The 22407-nt window shown below is 43.8% G+C and overlaps 1 protein-coding gene across 2 annotated transcripts in view; it reads right to left on the bottom strand.

Moving 5' to 3' along the window:
• CDK8 (cyclin dependent kinase 8) overlaps positions 1-22407 on the bottom strand; it is a 422329-nt gene that overhangs the window by 250619 nt on the left and 149303 nt on the right. For both annotated transcript variants that reach the window (XM_030200323.1, XM_030200322.1), the window contains exon 4: positions 20697-20837. In XM_030200323.1, the coding sequence (XP_030056183.1) occupies positions 20697-20837 (141 nt within the window). The remainder of the gene's footprint in view (positions 1-20696; positions 20838-22407) is intronic.

Genomic DNA, 22407 nt, shown 5'->3' with positions numbered 1-22407 from the left:
AGTACAAATGAGCTTGAAGATCTTGGTGTTGAGTCCTAGTTCTCCAGGGCCAGAGTGAAGGTACTGACTGAAATTGACTGTATTGCTATTTTAGGAAAGCACTTGGGGGTAATTATAGGTGCCCAGTTTAAGAAGCCTGGGGAGTGAACCATGGCCTTTCCTGCCCGCAGACCCGCTGCCTTTCCCCTCCCATCCACTCCCACCCTGCAACACAGTTTGGTTCTCTCCCACTGCACCTCTGCTAGGCCTGCGCTAATAAACCACCATAGAATAAAACAGAACCTTGCTCTCTGTAGCACCGCTAGTGCTTCCTGTGCCAGTCCTGGAAGTTTATCTCAAAGGAGGCAAGACTGGCACAAGAAGCACTAGTGGCACTGCATAGCGCCGAATCCCATGCTCTTCTGTTTGTTTGTTTGTTTTTTTTTGGGGGGGGGGTTGGATGGGTCAGGAGGGAGAGAGAAATGACACAAAAATGGATGGAAGTAGGTGGAAGACAGAGAGAGAACGAGAGAGAGCTAGGGTAATACTGGATAAGGGGGGAGAGACAGAGACTATGGGCTGGAGAGAATGAGAGACAGCATAGAAAGAAAACACTGCATAAAAGGGAGCAAGAGACAATGCTAGATGAGGAGAAGAGAGATAGGCAGGGGCAATGCTGAATAGTATAAGGATCAGAGGAGAAAGAGATGGGCACTGCTGCATGCTAGAAGGAGACAGACAGGCAAAGCTGGATGACAGGGGTAGGCTGTGTGGAGAGAAAGAGGAGATGTTGGATGCAGGGAGAGACAGAGAGGTGGTGCTGGATGGCAGGAAGTGAGAAAAGTGAGGAAGTGGCAGAGTTTAAAAAAGGTTTGGATGGCTTCCTAAAGGAAAAGTCCATAGACCACTATTAAATTGGACTTGGGGAAAACCCACTATTTCTGGGATAAGCAGTATAAAATGTTTTGTACTTTTTTGGGATCTTGCCAGGTATTTGTGACCTGGATTGGCCACTGTTGGAAACAGGATGCTGGGCTTGATGGACCTTTGGTCTGTCCCAGTATGGCAATACTTATGTACGTACTTATGATACAGAGGCAATACTGCATGGGGGAGGAAAGAAGCGGATTGGGGTAATGCTAGATGTGGGGGTAAGAGAAAGGGGCAGAGAGGACATACTGTATGGTGAAGGGGAAGAGAGAAAGAAAGAAGAGAGTATGCAGCTGCCGGGGGGGGGGGGGGGGGGGGTGGAAGAGACAAGAGTGGAGGAGTGGCCTAGTGGTTAGAGCACCGGTCTTGCAATCCAGAGGTGGCCGGTTCAAATCCCACTGCTGCTCCTTCTGATCTTGGGCAAGTCACTTAAACCTCCATTGCCTCAGGTACAAACTTAGATTGTGAGCCCTCCTGGGACAGAGAAATATCCAATGTACCTGAATGTAACTCACCTTGAGCTACTACTGAAAAAGGTGTGAGCAAAATATATATATATATATATATATATATATATATATAAATAAATAAATAAATAAATATAATGAGAGGGGATGTTGGATGGCAGCTGGTGCAGTAATGCCAACACAGCCCACTCAAACTGAATAAGCTGTGTCAGCATTACCGCATGGCTTTGTAAAAAGAGGGTTAAAGAAGGAGCTTCTGGCCTCTAAAAACTAGCCAAAAAAAATGTAATAAGTTAGTCCAATAAAAAGTTATCACCTTATTTTACTATTTACTACTACTACTATTTAGCATTTCTATAGCGCTACAAGGCATATGCAGCGCTGCACAAACATAGAAGAAAGACAGTCCCTGCTCAAAGAGCTTACAATCTAATAGACAAAAAATAAATAAAGTAAGCAAATCAAATCAATTAATGTGAACGGGAAGGAAGAGAGGAGGGTAGGTGGAGGCAAGTGGTTACGAGTCAAAAGCAAAATTAAAGAGGTGGGCTTTCAGTCTAGATTTAAAGGTAGCCAAGGATGGGGCAAGACGTAGGGGCTCAGGAAGTTTATTCCAGGCGTAGGGTGCAGCGAGACAGAAGGCGCGAAGGAAGTAAAGGCCGCGACGAGGCGACCCCACGAAGAAACTCGACGAGAGAGAAGGAAAGGAAAAACTTGTTTTTTGTTTTTTTTAATAAGGGGGTGTGCGAAAAGAAAGAAATAAAGTAAAAGCGTGGAGTAGGCCGCAAATCAGTTTTCTGGGGCTGACACGGAGAGGGACGAAGACGCGTCTCTCTCCAGCGCGGAAAGCGAAAAACTGAGCGGGAACGGTCGCGCACGGGCGGGAAGACGGCCGCGCATGCGCAGTGGGCGTGCCCTGCGTGCGGGACCTCCCGCAAGATTTTTCATCCGGTTTGAGGGGCTGCCGTGGACATCAACCCAGTCGTGAGAACAAGCAGCCTGCTTGTCCTCGGAGAATAACCACATTGGCACAATCGTGTCCTTTATAGACATATTTAAAGAAGTACTTGACACTTTTAATAGATGCACATACTTCTACATTTATATGGGAATTGTACTTTAAAGGTAAGAAACGGTTATAAGGGATTATCCAAGTGTTATTAATGAATTTTCCATTTAAGAGTGTACCTACACCAGTATCCCTTCTGCGGTATTTAGGATATCCATCACAGTTCTCAATAGTTTCATTTTGGAAGGGTTTTGGAAACTGTTTAGAGCACTTCCCATTAAGAATGCAGGGAAAATTTAAGTTATGGTCACTGCATGGGCCATGTATCATATGTTTAGCAACTATTGCATGCAGACGTGGAAAGTTGTTTATTCCAGGAATTTCAGCACATACTATTTTGGTCAATTATTTCCTCTCTTTTCGGCTTATGTTCCTCTTTCAAGATAATATATGAGCAGTGGCGTACCAAGGGGGGTCCGCCCCGGGTGCACGCCGCTGGGGGGAGGGGGGGGTGCCGCGTGCCTGTTGGCTCTTCATTTTCATCCACCCTTTGCCCCGGAACAGGTTACTTCCTGTGCACTTCCTGTGCACAGCGGCGTGCACCGGGGGGGGGGGGGGGGGGGGGTTCTTTCGCCGGGGAGGCGGGGAGCATCGGCAATCCGTCCCGGGTGTCAGCCCCCCTAGGAACGCCACTGTATATGAGCGCAAGGTAAACCACGCTTTTGAAATTCAATTACATGAATTTTTGCAAGAGGCACACCAAGTATGTGTTTTTTGCATATATCGTGTAGTAACTCTTAGTTTTAAATGAAACACCCTTGCCAATAAGTCAGGTCGAAACTCTGGTGCCTGACCTTTTTTTAGATTTTGAGTAATTCTTCCCATCTTGGGATTTAGGTCATAGTAATGAACAGATCTGGCTTGCCATATTTGCGAACTACTGCCATTGCATCCTGATAATTTTGATGCATATTTCTTGGGCTGCCGGCAAATGGTGATGGTAAAATAAACGCCAGGCCAGGTGTAACTCCTCCATTTGCAGCTTCACTTGCAAGGTGGTCCATAAACCCGGAGTATTTTTCAGCTCTTAAGAGTTTTTGATTTTGTTGAATATAATTTAGTCTGTTTGCCTCAGTTTTAATATATGCATCAACAAAATATTGTTTCGTTAGTTTTCCTGCACTAAGAAAAGGATTGAATTCATCTCTTATTGCCAAACGGTACCCATAGTACTGCATTTGTGTAACTCTTACTCTTGTGTTCTTTGCTTTGCGATGCAGGTGCATTATACATTTTGGTTGTTTAGACAAAGGAATATGTATCCCCCAACTCTGATCTCCATATAGAAAGAGTAATGGATATACCATTGGTTCTAGATTGGGGTCCAACACACTGATTTTCTCAGTTTTGTTCTCTTAATTTGGCTTGCTTCGGCAGTGTATTATTAGATCTCTATGTAAGGGTGGTTCCCCATCTGTATTTTGAAAAATGAAAGCCACCTCATTGGCTCTAGGGGGCATTGTATCGTCTTGGATCATTTTTGCGATCTTGACCAATGGCCATTGAAACTGTTGGAGGTTCTATTCTTCATCGTTGAGCTTCACATATGCATTCATTTTCTACTTCATACAGCATCTTGCATGTGTCTGCAAATGGATTTTCCCATGCCATAAAATGGCTTAATTGTCTCATTAATGTATGGTTGATGTGTGCATTCGGTGAGATTTGTAGTCTCTGAACAGCTGCTTCATCTGGTCTTTGATTGTCATTTGGAGGATGTAGTGCTGCTGTTCTATAGTAAATAGTACCATTAATTTGATAACAATAACGGCCATATGAGGGTGGTGGTGCAATGTTAGCTCCCACAGAGACAAAAGCTAATGAACTATATTAATGGACTTAATGCTTTGTAAAACATTCTTAGAATATTCATGTTCCTTGGAGAGAAGCTGTTGCATTAATTCACTGTACCTAATTCCTGGAAGTTGTACTTTGCCCTTACTACAGCACTGTGTAAATAGGTTATCAGAAGGTGTTTCATTGTGAAAATGTTTTGCATTGCAAAATATACAGACTGCGTTCATTGGACCACAACTATAGTATTGAGTTTCGTTCTCATTGAGACAGTTTGTTATTGCAATTCCTGTGTTTGTAGTTCTGTATTGTGCTGTAGCTGTTACATTTTGTGTAGTCGTTCTTCGTTGCTTATCCATCATTTCTGCAAGTCTTTGCTGTTCTAAATCGTTTCGTCTTTGCTGGTTGGTTGTTTGTCTCTGTTTCTCTGTCATTTGTTTAATTCTTTCCTGTTCTAAATATGCTCTCCTTTTTCTATTTGTCGCTCTTTGTTCATCTGTCATTTTTTCTAATCTTTTGCGTTGTATACCAGTGTGCTTTGTTCTGTGTGTTTGTCTCTGTTCGTACATCATTTTAGCAATTCTGTGCCTTTCTAAATCGGCATTCTTTGTCTGTAACTTGCACTTTCCTCATCAGTCATCTTTTGTATCCTGGACCTCTTCTTTGTAATGGCTTGTCGACTTTCATGTGCCTTGTCGTCTTCACTCAGAGCTGCACGCCTTTTTCGTTGTGCTTCAGCTCTTTTCTGTTTAGCTTCAACCTGCTCCTCAGCAGTTAGTGCTCTTCTCCTATGTCGTCTCCTTCTCTTGCTTCCCATGCCATCCATATCCTACGATTCGCCTGTGTGCGAGTGTGTGTGTGTGTAAGAGAGTGATAGAGAGTGTGTGAGAATGTGTGAGAGTAAGAGAGAGTGTGTGCCAGAGTGTGTGAGAGTGAGTGTGTGATACAAAGTGTGTGTGAGAGAGAGACAGAGAGAAAGAGTGTGTATGTGAGAGTGAGTGTGTGTGTGCCAGAGTGTGTGAGAGTGAGTGTGTGATACAAAGTGTGTGTGAGAGAGAGACAGAGAGAAAGAGTGTGTATGTGAGAGTGAGTGTGTGTGTGTGACAGAGATAGAATGTGGACTTAGGGAAAATCCACTATTTCTGGGATAAGCAATATAAAATGTTTTGTACTTTTTTGGGATCTTGCCAGGTATTTGTGATTTGGATTGGCCACTGTTGGCAACAGGATGCTGGGCTTGATGGACCTTTGGTCTTTCCCAGTATGGCAATACTTATGGGGGGGGGGGGGGGGAGAGAGAGAGAATGTGTGTGAGAGAGAGTGTATGTGTGCGTGTGAGAGAGAGAGACAGAGAGAGAGAGAGAGAGAGAGAGTGTATGTGTGTGAAAGAGAGAGAGAGTTTATGTGTGTGTGTGAGAGAGAGAGAGAGAGAGTATGTGTGTGAGAGAGAGAGAGAGAGAGTGTGTATGTGTGTGAGAGAGAGTGTGTGTATGTGTGAGAGAGAGAGTGAGAGAGAGAGTATGAATCCCTGTGAGACAGGGAGAGAGACCGAGTGGAAACCTATTATCTTCCCCTTGTGTGTGTGTGAGAGTGAGAGAGAGAGACGGAGTGGGTACAATAGAGTTCGTTCGGCGCAGGAGTCGGAACATCAGTGGCGAGTACCACGCTCGCCCGCTTCCTGCCACCATGCTGATTACGATGCAGTTGTACCAGCGCTGGACTGTTGACGTCAACGGGCAGTTTTTTCCGCTAGTTGCTGCATCGTGGCCATTCTGATTTTCACACGGCGCTGGGCGAGCAAGGTAAGCCTACGCCATGGGGCGTGTGCTCTCCTCACCCTTATTTCGCTGCCTGTCTTGTGTTTGTTGCTAACCTCCCCTAATGTCAGCTGGCTGCACAAATTGTACCTATGGGTTTGCTGTTTCCAAAATTGACATATCCCAATCACTAAATTGAAAATGAAATTATTTTTCTTCCTTTTGTTGTCGAGACACGTTATCACTGCTTTCAGCACACCAACAGGGATTCAGGGAAAGACATTATTACTGCCCTGAGCACAGTGACAGGGAGACCGAGAGAGACATTATCACTGCACAGGGACAAGGAGCTTCGGTAGAGTCATTATCACTTCCTCAAGCATAAAGACAAGTGAGTCTTGGAGAGACATCTGTGCCCCAAGCACAGAGACAGTGAGCCTGGCAGAGACATTATCACTGTCTTCAACACAGAGATAGGAAGCCTGTGAGAGACATTATTATTATTATTATTGCCCTGAGCACAATGATAAAAAGACATGTGTGCAGTAACTACTCTTTGTGATCTAAGGGCTCTTCTCATTTCTCCTCTTCCCTGCCCTCCGTCTCCCGCGATTCTCTCCTGTACTGTCCTCCCATCAAATCCATGTCATCAATTCTCCTCTGCCCTGCCCTACCTCCCCTCAATGTCCCGCGATTCTCTCCTCCTGACATCATCTCACCTCCAGCATTCCCTTCCCCCTCACTGTTCCACCCTCTGACGTAATTACGTTCTGACGCGAGGGCGGGGCAATGAATGGGAATGGATGTTACGAACCCACGCATCCAGACATAGAATGTTGGAGTTGCAAATTATTATATAGGATGATTTAATGTTGATTAACAATGTCCATCTTAGCTTGAATTTTCTCTTTTTCATTGGCAGATAGAGGAATGGTTCTAGTGACATTACTGAAGCACTTTGATATCCCTTGAAAAAGCTTTTCATGAAACGGAGGTCCTCATTGGGATTGCTGTAAGTTGCCATGAATAATACAAAGACTGTTAAAGTTATTAAAGATGGGCAGTCTTTTTGCCTGAAGAGTTCCAATAGGTCTCTGTGCAACGGATCATTGCTACAGTTTCAAAGACTTTATTAATGCTACAGTTTCAAAGACTCTATTAAGTGATTATTTTTGCATTAGATACTTTGTATGTTAATGTGATTGGACTGCAAAATGAACATGTTTCTGGAGGCTTTTTGGCCTATGATTAAAAATGGGGGTTGTTAGAACATTATAGCATCACAAGTCCTAATGCCTAAAATCTGCTGAGGTCTTTTTCCTCCCAAAGTTTTTTTTTGCTTTTGTGTAGTCAAATATATAAATGACAAGTGACCGACTCACCCGCAAATGCGCAGTAGAGACTTCCCTCTCTGTCCTGCCCTCGCGTCAAGACGTGATGATGTCAGAGAGCGGAACAGAGAGGGAAACTGCCGCTGCCGCCTGGAGACGAAGAAACATCGCCGGCGCATCAACCTCCACCCCCCATCCCCGAAGTCGCCGCCGCTGCTCCCGCCCCCCTCCGTATCAGGCCCCCTGCACTGACATGACAGCGCCTCTCACCTCCGTTTGGAAGCTCTCATGTCAGTGCAGGTGGCCCGGCACGGAGGGGGGGAGGGAGCGGCGGCGAGGAGGGTAGCTGGACATGGGGAGAGAGCAGGGCAGAGAGGAGGGTTGCTGGACATGGGGAGAGAGCAGAGCAGAGAGGAGGGTTGCTGGATATAGGGGAGGGCAGGGGAGAGAGCAGGGTTGCTGGACATGGATCAATAGAGGGGAGGGCAGGGGAGAGAGGAGGGTTGCTGGACATGGGGGAAGGGCAAGGGAGAGCAGGGTTGGTGGACGGGGGGGGGGGGGGGGGGGGAGGGGGGGGGAGGCCAAGGGAAAGAGGATGGTTGGTGGACAGGGGGAGGCCAGGGGATACAGGAGGGCTACTGGACATGGGGGGGGGGGGGGAGGGCAGGGGAGAGAGGAGGTTTGCCGGACATGGATGGATGGAGGTGAAAATTATTACATTTTGCAAAACACAAATCTCGCCCATTTTAACGGGCTAAACAGCTAGTATTATGAATAAAAGAAGAAAATTGTTTCCAGGTATTTACCAGTACTTTCTACTATTTGTTTTTTGGTGTGGTTATACGTGTTTAGGGCTTTGCAGAATTCCCTTATATTTTTGTTTTTTATAAAACAGAACTTACTTCAATCCATCCAATAGACACTTATCAAAAAGAAAAGTTTTAAGTTTTTCATAAGAAGCTTCAAACTTAACCTCTAAAGGCAAAGAATTCCAAACAGAGGCGCTCTTTGAGCAGGGACTGTCTTTTATGTATGGTGTACAGCGCTGCATATGCCTTGTAGCGCTATAGAAGTGATAAGTAGTAGTAGTAGTAGAGGCAGCCTGGAAGGAAAAAGAACTGTCTAAATATTTCTTAAATAAAAGACCTTTTACTGAAAGAAAACCAAGTAGACGATTGTTAGCTCTGCAAGTGTGTTTAGATGGTAATCTATACTACAGAGATGAACAGGAGCTTTCCCAATGAAAGATTTATGTACTAGGCATGACATTTTATACGCAATTCTGACTTTAAGTGGCAACCAACGAAGCTTACGCAAAAGAGGAGTAACCCTATCATATATTACATTTAAAAAACAATCTTGCTGCAGTATTTTGCAGTAGTTGAAGACTTGAGTATAATTTTTGTGTAATGTCAAGATACACAGAGTTGCAACAGTCTAATTGAGAAAGAATCATAGATTGAACAACTAAAACAAAATGTTCTTCATGAAAGTAGGAACGGAGCGGAGGAGTAGCCTAGCAGTTAATGCAGCGGACTTTGGTCCTGGGGAAGTGGGATCGATTCCCGCTGCAGCTCCTTGTGACAATGGGTAAAGTCACTTAACCCTCCGCTGCCCCAGATAGATCGCTTTGGATGTGGTTGCAAAAACTGTAGAAAAGCGGATCAGTCTCAGTTGCCTAAGTTTGTAAAATATTTTCCTAGTTAAGTTGTTAATATGGGGTTCAAAAGACAATGTCAAATCAAAAATGACCCCTAGGTCCCAAGGAATGTGTGTCGGGATTGAAGCAGATATGGTGGATGAGGGATGGCTAAATCAGAGAATCTTAGTTGTATCTGTGTTAAGCTTCAGCATTTGTTTGCCCAAATTTTTATTTTATCTATGCAAGCAATGTCGTCTCAGGATTATGTACAGGAAATAAAATAAATATATCATCCTCATAAAGAAGCAAGCTCCTGCAGTCAACGAGATATTACCTAACATACTTATGAAGATGTTAAAAAGTAGGGGAGAAAGTGGAAATCCCTAAGGGACCCCACAAACCATTTTCCAAGTTGAAGATTTAACAACATTTTTCAATACACAGTAACTTTGGTTTAGTAAATAAAAATATTTTCAGTTATATACTTAACCAATAATACCACACTCAGCCAGTCGTTCCAGTAAACATGCATGATCTACCATCAAAAGCCCCAGAAATGTCAAATTATAGCAAAACTAACTGCTTATCTTGACTTAAAGCAATTATAATCTTAGTAAGTAAAATATGAAGTAAAGATTCCTTGCTATGTTGGCTTCTAAATCCAGACAGACACATGAAGAAAAGAAAATGTATCAATATGACAACCTTAACCCTACTATTGCCTCAACCAGTTTTGAAAATAAAGGAATACTTGCAATTGGTCTAAAACTTGAAGGCAATTAAATATCTAAGCCCTCAGATTTAAGGATAGGAGCAAGTGCTATCTGTCCCACAACAGGAGGAAAATGGCCATGCTTCAAAATCCCATTAATTAATGATATTATCCAGAATAGTGTATTTGGAGGTGGACATTAAAGTAATTAAGACAGCAATCTAAGGCAAAGAAAGACTATAAAAATCTTCACTACAGTAGACATATCTCAGTGGAGGTTATAGGCTCAAAAATGGACCAGATACGGTTGATTGAAATCTGATTATATGAAGTACATAAGTAATGCCATACTGGGAAAAGACCAAAGGCCCATCAAGCCCAGCATCCTGTCCCCGACAGCGGCCAATCCAGGTCAAGGGCACCTGGCAGCTTCCCAAAAGTACAAACATTCTATATATGTTATTCCCGAAATTGTGGTTTTTTCCCAAGTCCATTTAGTAGCGATCTATGGACTTGTCCTTTAGGAAACCATCCAAACCCTTTTTAAACTCTGCCAAGCTAACCGCCTTCACCACATTCTCCGGCAACGAATTCCAGAGTTTAATTACGCATTGGGTGAAGAAAACTTTTCTCCGATTTGTTTTAAATGTACTACACTGTAGTTTCATCGCATGCCCCCTAGTCCTAGTATTTTTGGAAAGCGTGAACAAACGCTTCACATCCACCTGTTCCACTCCAATCATTATTTTATATACCTCTATCATGTCTCCCCTCAGCCGTCTCTTCTCCAAGCTTAAAAGCCCTAGCCTCTTTAGTCTTTCTTCATAGGGAAGTCGTCCCAGCCCCGCTATCATTTTCGTTGCCCTTTGCTACACCTTTTCCAATTCCACTATATCTTTCTTGAGATGCGGCGACCAGAATTGGGCACAATATTCAAGGTGCGGTCGCACCATGGAACGATACAACGGCATTATAACATCCTCACACTTGTTTTCTATACCTTTCCTAATAATACCCAACATTCTATTCGCTTTCCTAGCCGCAGCAGCACACTGAGCAGAAGGTTTCAGTGTATTATCAACAACGACACCCAGATCCCTTTCTTGGTCCCTAACTCCTAACGTAGAACCTTGCATGACGTAGCTATAATTCGGGTTCTTTTTTCCCCACATGCATCACCTTACATTTGCTCACATTAAACGTCATCTGCCATTTAGCCGCCCAGTCTCCCAGTCTTGTAAGGTCCTTTTGTAATTTTTCACAATCCTCTCGCGAATTAACGACTTTGAATAAGTTTGTGTCATCAGCAAATTTAATTACCTCGCTAGTTATTCCCATCTCTAAATCATTTATAAATATATTTAAGAGCAGCAGTCCTGGCACTGACCCCTGAGGAACCCCACTAACTACCCTTCTCCATTGTGAATACTGCCCATTTAACCCCACTCTCTGTTTCCTATCCTTCAACCAGTTTTTAATCCACAATAGGACATTACCTCCTATCCCATGACCCTCCAATTTCCTCTGTAGCCTTTCATGAGGCACCTTATCAAACGCCTTTTGAAAATCCAGATACACAATATCAACCGGCTCCCTTTGTCCACATGTTTGTTTACTCCTTCAAAGAATTAAAGTAAATTGGTCAGGCAAGATTTCCCCACACTAAAGCCGTGCAAACAAATGATCCGTCTGCCGAAAATCATTAGACATCCTCAAGTAGTGAAGAACGTGACGCACTTCCAAAAGATGAAGCTTTCAGAAGATCGAGGGAAAATCCTCTTCCTGAAAGGAAGAAAAAGAGGCTAATTAAGATGGAAGGCCGGGACAACCTTCGGCAAAAAGGAAGGCACAGTCCGTAATGTTACCCCCGCTTCCGAAAATTGCAAGAAAGGATCACGACATGAAAGAGCTTGAATCTCAGAGATTTTACGTGCTGAAGCCATGGCTACCAAAAATACAGTCTTAAGGGTGAGGTCCTTCTCTGAAGCCAGATGCAACGGCTCAAAGGTTCCAGGACGGCTAGGGCAGTCAGAAAGGAGGGCGAAGAGGAAAGCTCCACGCAAGAAGTGGACCACATCCAGATGAGCAGCCAGGGAGGAACCGGACACTCTGCCCCGAAAACACGCTAAGGCAGCAACTTGAACTCGAAGCGAGTTACAGCCTAATCCTTTCTGCAAACAGTCTTGCAAAAAAGCCAAGAGCTGAGCCACAGACACCTGAAAGGGAGACAACACTCGGGCCTCACATCACGCCACAAAGGTACACCATACACGAGCATACACAGTCAAAGTTGATCGTTTACGAGCCTGCAATAATGTAGAAATGACCATATCTGAATATTTAATTTATTTATTGGGATTTATTTACCACCTTGTTGAAGGAATTCACTCAAGGCAGTGTACAGTAAGAATAGATCGAACATGAGCAGGAGGCAATTAGAGCAGTAAAAATATTCTAACAACAATACAAAGTATGGCATGGTATACTACTTGCAATGACAACACAATATGTACTAGAACATTATAATTGGTAGTGAAGGGTAAGGCAAAGTTGTAACATATAGATGAGTAAGAAAGTAGTTAGAATGAAAAAGTAAGGTGATTGATTTGAAAAAAGTTGCACGTTAGGTCAGAGAGATGGTTAAATATTATCTCAGCTAGGGTAGGAGTGGATAAACATGTCCTGCTGCAGTATGAGCAGCCCGAGTCAATCCTTGTGTGTGTGAGTGAGACTAACAAGTAAGTTACTTCTTCCATTAAAGGCTTGGTTGAAGAGCCAAGCTTTCACCTGCTTCCTGAAATAGAGATAGTCTTGTGTTAAGCGGAGCCTTTCAGGCAATGCATTCCAGAGTGTGGGGGCTACTCTGGGGAAGGCTCGCTTGCGGGTATCACATTGTGTAATGTCTTTTGGAGAGGGTGTAGATAGTGAAAGTCCTTGGGAGGACCTTAGTGTCCTTGGCGGTGTGTGGAGGATCATCCTATTCTTCAGATACTCGCGGCCATTTCTTTTCAGGGCCTTGAAGATCAGACAGAGTTTTAAATTTAGCCCTGTATTGTACTGGTAGCCAATGAAGTTTTTGCAAAAATGGTGTGATGTGGTCACATTGCTTGCAACTTTCTATGAGTCTTGCTGCTGCTGCATTCTGAATCAACTGGAGCTGGTGCAGGCCCTTTGTAGTCAGATCATTGTATAATGCATTGCAGTAATCCAGTCTTGATGTTACCATGGCATGCACAACTGGGATCAGATTTACCTTCTCGATTTAAGGAGAGAGGCAGCGTAGCTGTCGCAAATAGTAGAAACAGCTCTTGAAGGTTGCTTGGATTTGCGGAATCAGAGTAAGTGTTGAATCTAACTGTATTCCAAAGTTCCTGACTTGTGATTTCAGGGGGCGTTCATACTTCCCAAAAGGAATTTTGATGTCAGGTATGTATCCACTTGTGTTAGGGACCCAGAGAAGCTCGGCTTTACTTGGATTCAGGCAAAGTTTGTTGTGTTTAGCCCGTTCTTGAATTGATGCTAGACAAGTGATCAGTTTATTCAAGGCTGTAGGTAAGTCAGGTTCAATGGGTATGAGTAGCTGCACATCATCCACATAGATGTAGAACTTAGTGTCCATTGACCGAATCAGCTCAGCTAGTGGCTTGAGGTAGATATTGAACAGAATAGGTGACAGTATCGATCCTTGTGGTACCCCGCAGGTCAGTGTCCATGGTGGTGATGAGTTGCTACCAATCATTATGGATTGTTGCCTGTCTGATAGGATCTGAACCAGGCAAGTATTGTTCCACTGATACCTGTTTCTGTCAGTCATGCTAGCAAGATATCATGATCCACAGTGTCAAAAGCTGCTGAGAAATCTAGCAGTACTAACATCAATGCATATCCCTTGTCTCGGTTTCTGTGAAGATCATCTAGCAGGGATACGAGGATCATTTCTGTTCCATAACCAGGTCTGAATCCAGATTGACATGGATCTAGCCAGTTACTCTTTTCTAGCCATTCATTAAGTTGAACACAGACTGTTTGTTCTATGAGTTTCCCTTGAAACGGGATGTTGGATACTGGCCTGTAACTTTCAAGTTTGTCCTGGTCAAGGCTGTTTTTCTTCAGCAGAGGGGGACCACTGCCCTTTTTAATGCTGTTGGTAATTGCCCACTAGAAAGAGAGGTGCTCACAATTTTTGCGGCGCCTTCTATAAGGCCCATACTTGCCTGCTGCACTATCTTTGATGGGCAGGGATCGAGGGAGCAGGTAGTTGGTCGAAGGTCTCTTAGGATTTTGTCAAGGCTCTCCTATGTCATTAGGTTAAAAGTGTTCCATCTATTTCTGTTAGGAGGGGGGCGGGTTTGTGCACCCCTGGTTGACTGGTTGGGCACTGGGTGGGATTGCTGCAAATCCTGGTGGAGACTTAATTTTGTTGGCAAAGTATGCAGCAAAATCATTGCAGTTCAGTTTAGACTGGGCAGGCTGGTTTTGTTGTGGGGGTTGCAGTAGGCTGTTTACTATACTGAACAGCTGCTTGGTTGAATTGGCAGCCTGTGCAATTTATTTATTTATTTATTGCATTTATATCCCACATTTTCCCACCTCTTTGCAGGCTCAATGTGGCTTACAATAATACATTGAGCTCTTCTTTCTCAATAGTCAGGCCGTAAGACCAAAGCGGCAGGGATCCTCTATCTGAACCGGCCCCTGATGAAGAGCCAGCTGATCCAGAAGTCGGAAGGGCAGTTCCACTAGGATACATAACAGATCCGCATACCAAGAGCGCCGGGGCCAATCCAGAGCCACCAGGATGACTCGGCCCAGGTGTTGAGCAATCCACAACAGAACCCGCCCAATCAAGGGCCAAGGGGGAAAAATGTACAGAAGAGTGACTTCCGGCCACAGCTGAAGAAGAGCAACTAGACCTGCAGATTCGGGTTATTTTCTTCTGCTGAAGAAACAGGCCCCTTGGTGTTGATCCGAGTCGCCATGAGATCCATTGCCGGAGTGCCCCATTTCTGATGAATCTACCGGAACACCTCCATGGACAGTTCCCACTTCACAGGATCCAGGGTATGTCGACTGAGGAAATCCGCCTCCACATTGCTGTGACCTGTGATGTGAGCCGCTGACAATTGATATAAGCCAACGCTGTCGTGTTGACCGAAAATACTCGAACTGCCTTCGTCGTCAGCAAGGACCGAAACTCCTGCAGAGCTAAGAACACTGCCCAGAGTACCAGGTGATTGCTTGGCCAAACAGCCTTCCTCACCAACCAAGTTGCCTGGGCAACACGGTGAAGACAAAGAGCCCCCCACCCACCCAGAGAGACTGGCAACCGTGACTACAACCACCCACTGCGCAGCTGCCATAGACACTCCCTTCCGCAAGTGGGGGCCGGAAAACAATCAGGTCATACTGTGTCATGCCCGGGGAAGCCATGGCAACCGGCATTGATAATCCTGAGAGACCATAGACCATCTGCAGAGGAGAGAGGCCTGAAGAGGTCGCATGTGAGCTCTGGCACACAGGACCATCTCCAGGGTCACTGCCATGGGCCCCAAGACCTGAATGTAGTCCCAGGCCCGGGGACTCAACTGTAGAAGCTGTGAAATCTGAGAATCAAGCTTGATGACCCGCTCCTCTAGCAGGAAGACCCAGACCAGTGCCGTGTCAAACTGAACTCCTAGGTAGTCCAACTGCCGAGAGGGGACTAGATGACTCTTGTGGAGGTTGACAACACATCCCAAGGACTGTAGCACTAGAAGAACCTGTTGGGTGGCCTTGCGACTGTCCTGAACAGAGTCCGCTTGAATCAACCAGTCGTCCAGGTAGGGATGAACCCTGATACCTTCTTTCCACAGGAATGCTGCTACTAACACCATGACTTTGGAAAATGTCCATGGAGCAGTGGCGAGACAGAAGGGCATTGCCCGAAATTGGAAGTGACAACCTAGAATGGCAAAGCGCAGGAACCGCTGATGTGGAGGCCAAATGGGGATATGAAGGTATGCCTCCTTGATATCCAAAGCCGTGAGGAACTCTCCCGGCTGGACTGCTGCCACAATGGACCAAAGTCTTCTTGCAAAAATGCCGAACGCTTAAGAACTGGTTTAAATTGCGGAGATCGAGAATGGGCCAAAAGAAACCTTTTTGAGGCACCACGAAATAAATAGAATACCGTCCAGATCTCACTTTGCGAGGCGGCACCAGGACCACCGCTCTGAGATCCAACAGAGAGTGAAGAGTGGCCTCAACTGCTGTTCGTTTGGAGGCAGAAGCACACCGAGATTCCAAAAAATCCCAAATCATGGCTCCTACTGGAGAGGAAAACTCTAACTTGTATCCCCTTCTTTGATAATGTCCAAAACCCACTGATCTGAGGTAATTTTGGCCCACTCTTCGTAGAAGAGGGTTAGCCGACCCCCCAATCCTTGTAAAGGAAGAATGGGCCAGCGCCCCATCATTGCGCAGGACTAGTGGAAGTACCTGGGCGCAAGGAGGAGACTGAGGACTGTTTATTACATCGAAAGGAAGAGCGCTGATAGAAACGATTCTGCTGAAAGTTAGCTGCAGGACGACCAGGACAATACTGTCGTACCTCTCTTAAACGAGGTCGAGAAGCAGCAGTCCGCTAAGCAGGCCGAACTCTGTCCTCCGGAAGGCGTTGACCTTTAGAGTCACCCAAATCTTTAACAATCTTTTCTAAATCCTCCCCAAAGAGAAGCTTACCTTGAAAGGGTAACTGAGTAAGGTGCTGCTTTGAAGCCAAATCTGCTGCCCAATGGAGTAACCATAGCAGACGGCGAGAAGAAACCGCCAGCGCCATCTGTTTAGCAGAAGTTCGGACTAAATCGTAAAGGGAGTCAGCCAAATAGGCTAAGCCAGATTCCAAATGAGTAGCAACCGACTCCAAACATAACCCTTCATGAGGTTCTTGTTCCTGCGCCAGGTGAAGCCAACTAAGGCATGCTCTAGCTACATACGAATTACAAATCACAGCCTGAAGCACCAAGGCGGAAACCTCAAAGGAACGTTTCAAAGATGCTTCCAGGTGACAGTCCTGCATGTCCTTGAGAGCTACACCATCCTCGATAGGAAGAGTAGTCTTCTTTGTGACCGCAGTCACTAAAGCATCAACCTTTGGGAGAACATATTTGTCCGCTTGATCCGCCACCAGAAAACGAAGCCACAGAAGGCAAAGGGGAACCAGGAACCAAAGAGGCCGCTTCAGAAAGAGAAGAAGTCCTTCTTCTCTTCGGAGCCTGATTGTCAGAATCAGAACTCAAATTCTGAGCAAAACCCAAAATAGAGGCACTCACAGGCAGCAAGGAACCCTGCAGGGTAGGCTGAGGACCAGCCTTCTTTAACAGAAAGGCCTGGTGTAAAAGAAGAACAAACTCCAGGGAAAGGGGTTGTCCAGCACTTCCAGTCCCAGAAAGGGAGTTCCCAGCTAGCAACGAGACAGGGAAAACAGACTCTCCAGACTGCTTAGGAAACTGCGCTGCCGCGCATGACGGCTCTAAAACCGCCGACGGCTGACCAATGGGAGCCGCATTGGGAGGCAAAGACAAGATGGCGTGTGAATCCATGCCATCAGTACAGGATAAAGACTCCGTGGCGGGCGCGGAATCAGATGGCAAAAGTTTAGAGCAGCCCCGTCAGACAAAGCCCCGCTGCAGATCTCTTCTTTCTGCAGCGGGAGCATCTCTTTACTGTTTCAGCAGCCATATCGCTGCCCACCCTGAGGAGAGGGAAATTAAAACAGCTCATTCACCCAATGCAGGAAATCACACAGGAGACATTCCAGAATGAAACTGCTGCACAGACAGACCGAAAACACAAGTGAATCTGCTGTTCCTGCCTCCTCAGGCTTTCAAAACCTCTCGTCTCTCTCTTTTTTTTTTTTTTTTGTGAAGAAGGAAGTAGCAATCAGGCCAGGCACAGAGGCAAAGGAGACCTGGGGTGAGGCACAGGACCCCACAGAAGTATGCCCCTAAGGATGGCACCACCAACCAATCGCCCCCACACTCAACTGGCTAATAAAAATTAGCCTAGAAGGAGTCCCAAAGCAGAGGAAATCCAGGAGCTGGTAAGGGAACGTCCACCACCTGCTGGAGATAGAGATATACTAACCTATGGAGGAGCTGGTCATTCAGTACCACTCACTTAAATCAGTTATCTCATCTATCTCCACCTGCGGGTAGATGGATACAACCCACCAGTTAATAGATTCATCTGCTGCCTGCGCTAAGGAATAGAACTTTACTAACCCTTTGCATGTCAGGAGTAGGAGGCACAGTTCTCAAATGGTTCAAAGGATTCCTGACCACAAGATCATACCAAGTAACAACGAACGCGGACAGATCACTCCCATGGACACCTGAATGTGAAGTACCCCAAGGATCCCCCCTCTCACCAACTTTATTCAACCTAATGATGATACCTTTAGCCAAACTTCTAGCCAATCAAAACCTCAACCCCTACGTATATGCAGATGACGTCACAATTTACATTCCGTTCAAACATGATCTAAATGAAATCACCAACGAGATCAACCAAAGCCTCCAAATAATGCACACCTGGGCAGATGCATTCCAACTAAAACTTAATGCAGAAAAAAACACAATGTCTTGTACTTACCTCACAATATAACACAAAAAACTTCTCCACCATAACCACACCATACTGTTCTCTTCCTGTCTCACAAAACTTGAAAATTCTTGGAGTCACCATTGATCGAAACCTCACTCTTGATGACCACGTGAAAAACACTACGAAAAAGATGTTCTACTCCATGTGGAAACTCAAAAGAGTAAAACCTTTCTTCCCGAGATACATCTTCCGTACCTTGGTACAGTCAATGGTAATAAGTCATCTGGACTACTGCAATGCACTGTACGCTGGCTGCAAAGAACAGACTATTAAAAAACTCCAGACTGCCCAGAATACAGCCGCCAGACTCATATATGGAAAAACTAAATATGAAAGTGCAAAACCCTTAAGAGAGAAACTTCACTGGCTCCCACTTAAGGAACGCATTGCATTCAAGATCTGCACGATTGTACACAAAATCATTCACGCAGACGCCCCAACCTACATGTTAAACCTCGTGGACCTACCTCCCAGAAACGCCACAAGATCATCTCGCAAATTTCTCAACCTGCACTTCTCCAGCTGTAAAGCACTAAAATACAAGCTGATGCACGCCACCACCTTCTCTTACATGAGCACGTAGTTATGGAATGCATTACCCACAGACCTGAAAACAATCAACAAAACAACAATCTTTTGCAAATCTCTGAAGACATATTTCTTCAACAAGGCCTACAATGAGAACCTACAGCCCCACTAATCCACTTCACCAACACATTCAGTTATGAAAGCCCACCTTCTATAAATACCCTTATAAACCCCTTCCTTCTTCTTTCTTCCCCTAATTAACCTCTACACAATACTAACTATACCTAATATACTGGAATAACTATGTTAACAATACTATGTAAGCCACATTGAGCCTGCAAATAGGTGGGAAAATGTGGGATACAAATGCAATAAAATAAAAATAAATAAATATATGCTTTACTGTCTTCCCTCCCATTTGCTCCTCCCACCCGTTTTTGTTTTAGTGTTTTGAAGTAACTTTCATCTCACTAGCACTCCAGTTAACAATATAAGAACAGCCATATTGACTCAGACCAAGGTCCATCAAGCCCGCTTCCTGTCTGTGACAGTGATCACTCTGGGTCACAAGTACAGGCAGATCCCAAAAAAGTAGATCTATTTCTTATGGCTCATTTCCAGAGATGAGCAATGGCTCTCAAGTCTACCTGTCTAATAATGCTTTATGGGCTTTTCCTGCTTAATCATGCCATGTTAATCACCTGATCACATCTTCTACAAACAGATTCCATAGTTTAATTACGAACTCTGTGAAAGTAAGTTCTCTAAAATTTGTTTTTGATCAACTGATCATTAGTTTCATGAAGTGACCTCATTTTTGTGTTTCCACCCTAGTCAAGATTTTATAGACTTCTATCATATTCCATCTTGTCTTTCCTGTAAGCTGAAAAATCCTAACCTGTTTAACTCTTCCTAAAGGAGGTGTTCTATCACTTTTATAATTTTTTTCATCATTCTCTAAACTTTTAATAGTTATACTACACCATTTTGAAATGGGGCAAACAGAACTGAATATAATATTTGATGCTGCTGATGTTTTAGCTTGTCAATTTTGTTCCTTCTCCATGTACCTTATTTTATAAACTCTCCCATGGGATGTCCAAGCAGCTCCAGGAGTTCTCATTGGCCTCAAGGACTGGGAGACCATCTCTTACAAACAATTCTTCAAAATGCCACTCTCTGACTGGCAGGAGCTAACATTGTAGGACTCACCATGTTATTTTGTTTTGGTTTACAACGGTACTAATCTTTCCTGCAAGTATGGGATTTTCTGTGTTTCATAGTACCAACGTCCCAGCTATAGCAAGTTTTGATAACCTAGAGACTAAAGGGGGATGAAAATGATACTAGCCAAAAAGAGGTACTTTGCCCTTTTGCAGGTTAAATTGATAGTCTCACTACTTTACCTGCTTAATCACCTTGTCCGTGAAATTAAAAATATAACTATCAAGCAAACATATAAAAAAATTAATTGGTATATGAGAAGTTAAATAAATATGTAAATAAACCATTTATGGTACACTGATGTGAATTAATACAAGGCAAAATTTGGTACAAACTAGAAAATTGTTTTTCCAAAATTGGGTTCTCTCAGCAATATGTCTACATAATACAGTATAACCAAGCTTGTAGTTTAAGGTGTGAGCAAAAACAAAAAGGCTGCCTGCACGTTAGATATTAGCAGGCTCAAAGTGTGAAACAATGTATAAAAGGTACCAAAATACATTATTGCTACATAGCAATGGTCTGTGAAGGACTCTAAGATTTTTAATCAGTCAAGACAACCTGCCTCTCTTCCTGTGAAATTTTCTACCAAATTCAATTTCAGCTAAGAATTGACTTACCAAATCCCTGTGTAAAACCCAGTTGGCATGTAGATAGTGAATGCCATCTAGAATCTGATATAACAGTGATTTCACCATTCCCCGAGGTAACTGAACTGGCTTCTTGTTTGCTTTAGATGCTCTGTGAAACTTGATTATGTGCTGAAAGTAAAAAAATATATATATATGTATAAATGTATAAAGAAAACTAACAGAAAATCGAGATGCTTTTCAATTTCTAATTATTTCTCACAGCTACTTGTCAATATATAATCTTTTCTCAAATTATCTCATTTAAAATATTGTTTCCATTATTGCAATGCCTGCTACTCCAATGCTAAAAGCTAACAAGTGGATGAGGCATGCAGGGCATAGATTCCTTTCCCATCCCTCTGTGCTGTGTATGTGTGGTCTGTGTGTGTCTGTATGACTTGGAGGGAAGAGGAGAGATGCAATTTCAAAACATTCTAATCATTTTCAAAGAATAATAATATGAAAGCAAGAGTGGTAATATATCAAACCATTAAATGTCACTGTCAACAGATTTGAAAGGATGGATTTTTACAGTTTAACCAGTTTGTGACTGCCCCAAAGCAATAGCTATTGCCATGCTTCTCAAACTACTAGATGGCAGTACACACAGCAACTGGCAGCAAACCATGTGGCTTAGTCATTAGATGTCACCATACATAACCACCATTAAAAAGATTCTATATATTGAGACGAAATTTCCATGTGGAAATCGAAGTGTATTTTATAACAGTGTGCATAACCTAATTGATTAATAAGCCAATCAGCGCTAAGTGCCAACAAGCAATTGACACTAATTGGCATTAATAGAATTACGCACAGAACTAAGTGTATTCTATAATGTGCTGCGCATAAATTCTAAGTTGTGTAGTTGAAAAGGGGGCGTGGTCATGGACATGGAATGGGTGGTTGTGGGCGTTACTAAAAACTATGCACATTGTTACAGAATACACCCTGTCTGCGTCTACATTTACACCTGGTTTTACTTCTCGTAACTTCCTGCAGCTAAATTTAGTTGTCGGTACCAGCACATTCTATAAACAGCGTGGAAATTTAGGCTTATTCTATAAAGTATGCCTACATTAAGGCGTACTCTATAGAATGCGCTTAGCCGAATTTTTACGTGTCATATATAGAATCTAGTCCTATATGGTTTAGTCACTATTTTTCTAAGTAGAATGTACAACAAAGAAAACCAAACACATCTGAACCACTAAGAGTCAGCCCAGCAAAGGTAAGGTGAAGGAGATGCATGCCTAGTAAAGTATGCACTGCATGCCTCTCTCTCCCCTTTTGTGTGTGTGGATATGTATGTGAGTACCTATAATGTGTACAGTATGTGGCTGTGTTGTCTCTGCATGCCTGTGACCAAAGAGGGGAGGCAATTTGAAAGAAAGAATTCCCTGCTTGTAGAAATGCACTGGGAGATTGGGAGGGGGTATTTTTTTTTTAAGCTTAAAGTCTTTTCCTCAGTTCTTTCCCCACATTAAATCTGGTCCCATTCCATTAAGTCATTGGAAAGCTTTTTTGCCCACACAGAGATTAACATATATTCTTGACCCCCAATTCCTTTCTTTTCAGCTGCAAAGAATAAGCATAGCTTTCCAAATGTCACAAACATCTCGACATATATAGACTTCAACTATTTCTTCTGTCTTTGTCTCATAAGAATACCTGTTCTTCCTCTACAAAATCATATTCT

The sequence above is a fragment of the Microcaecilia unicolor genome, chromosome 4 (genome assembly GCF_901765095.1).
Source record: "Microcaecilia unicolor chromosome 4, aMicUni1.1, whole genome shotgun sequence".
NCBI classification, from domain to species: Eukaryota; Metazoa; Chordata; class Amphibia; order Gymnophiona; family Siphonopidae; genus Microcaecilia; species Microcaecilia unicolor.
This window is presented reverse-complemented; position numbering and strand designations above follow the sequence as displayed.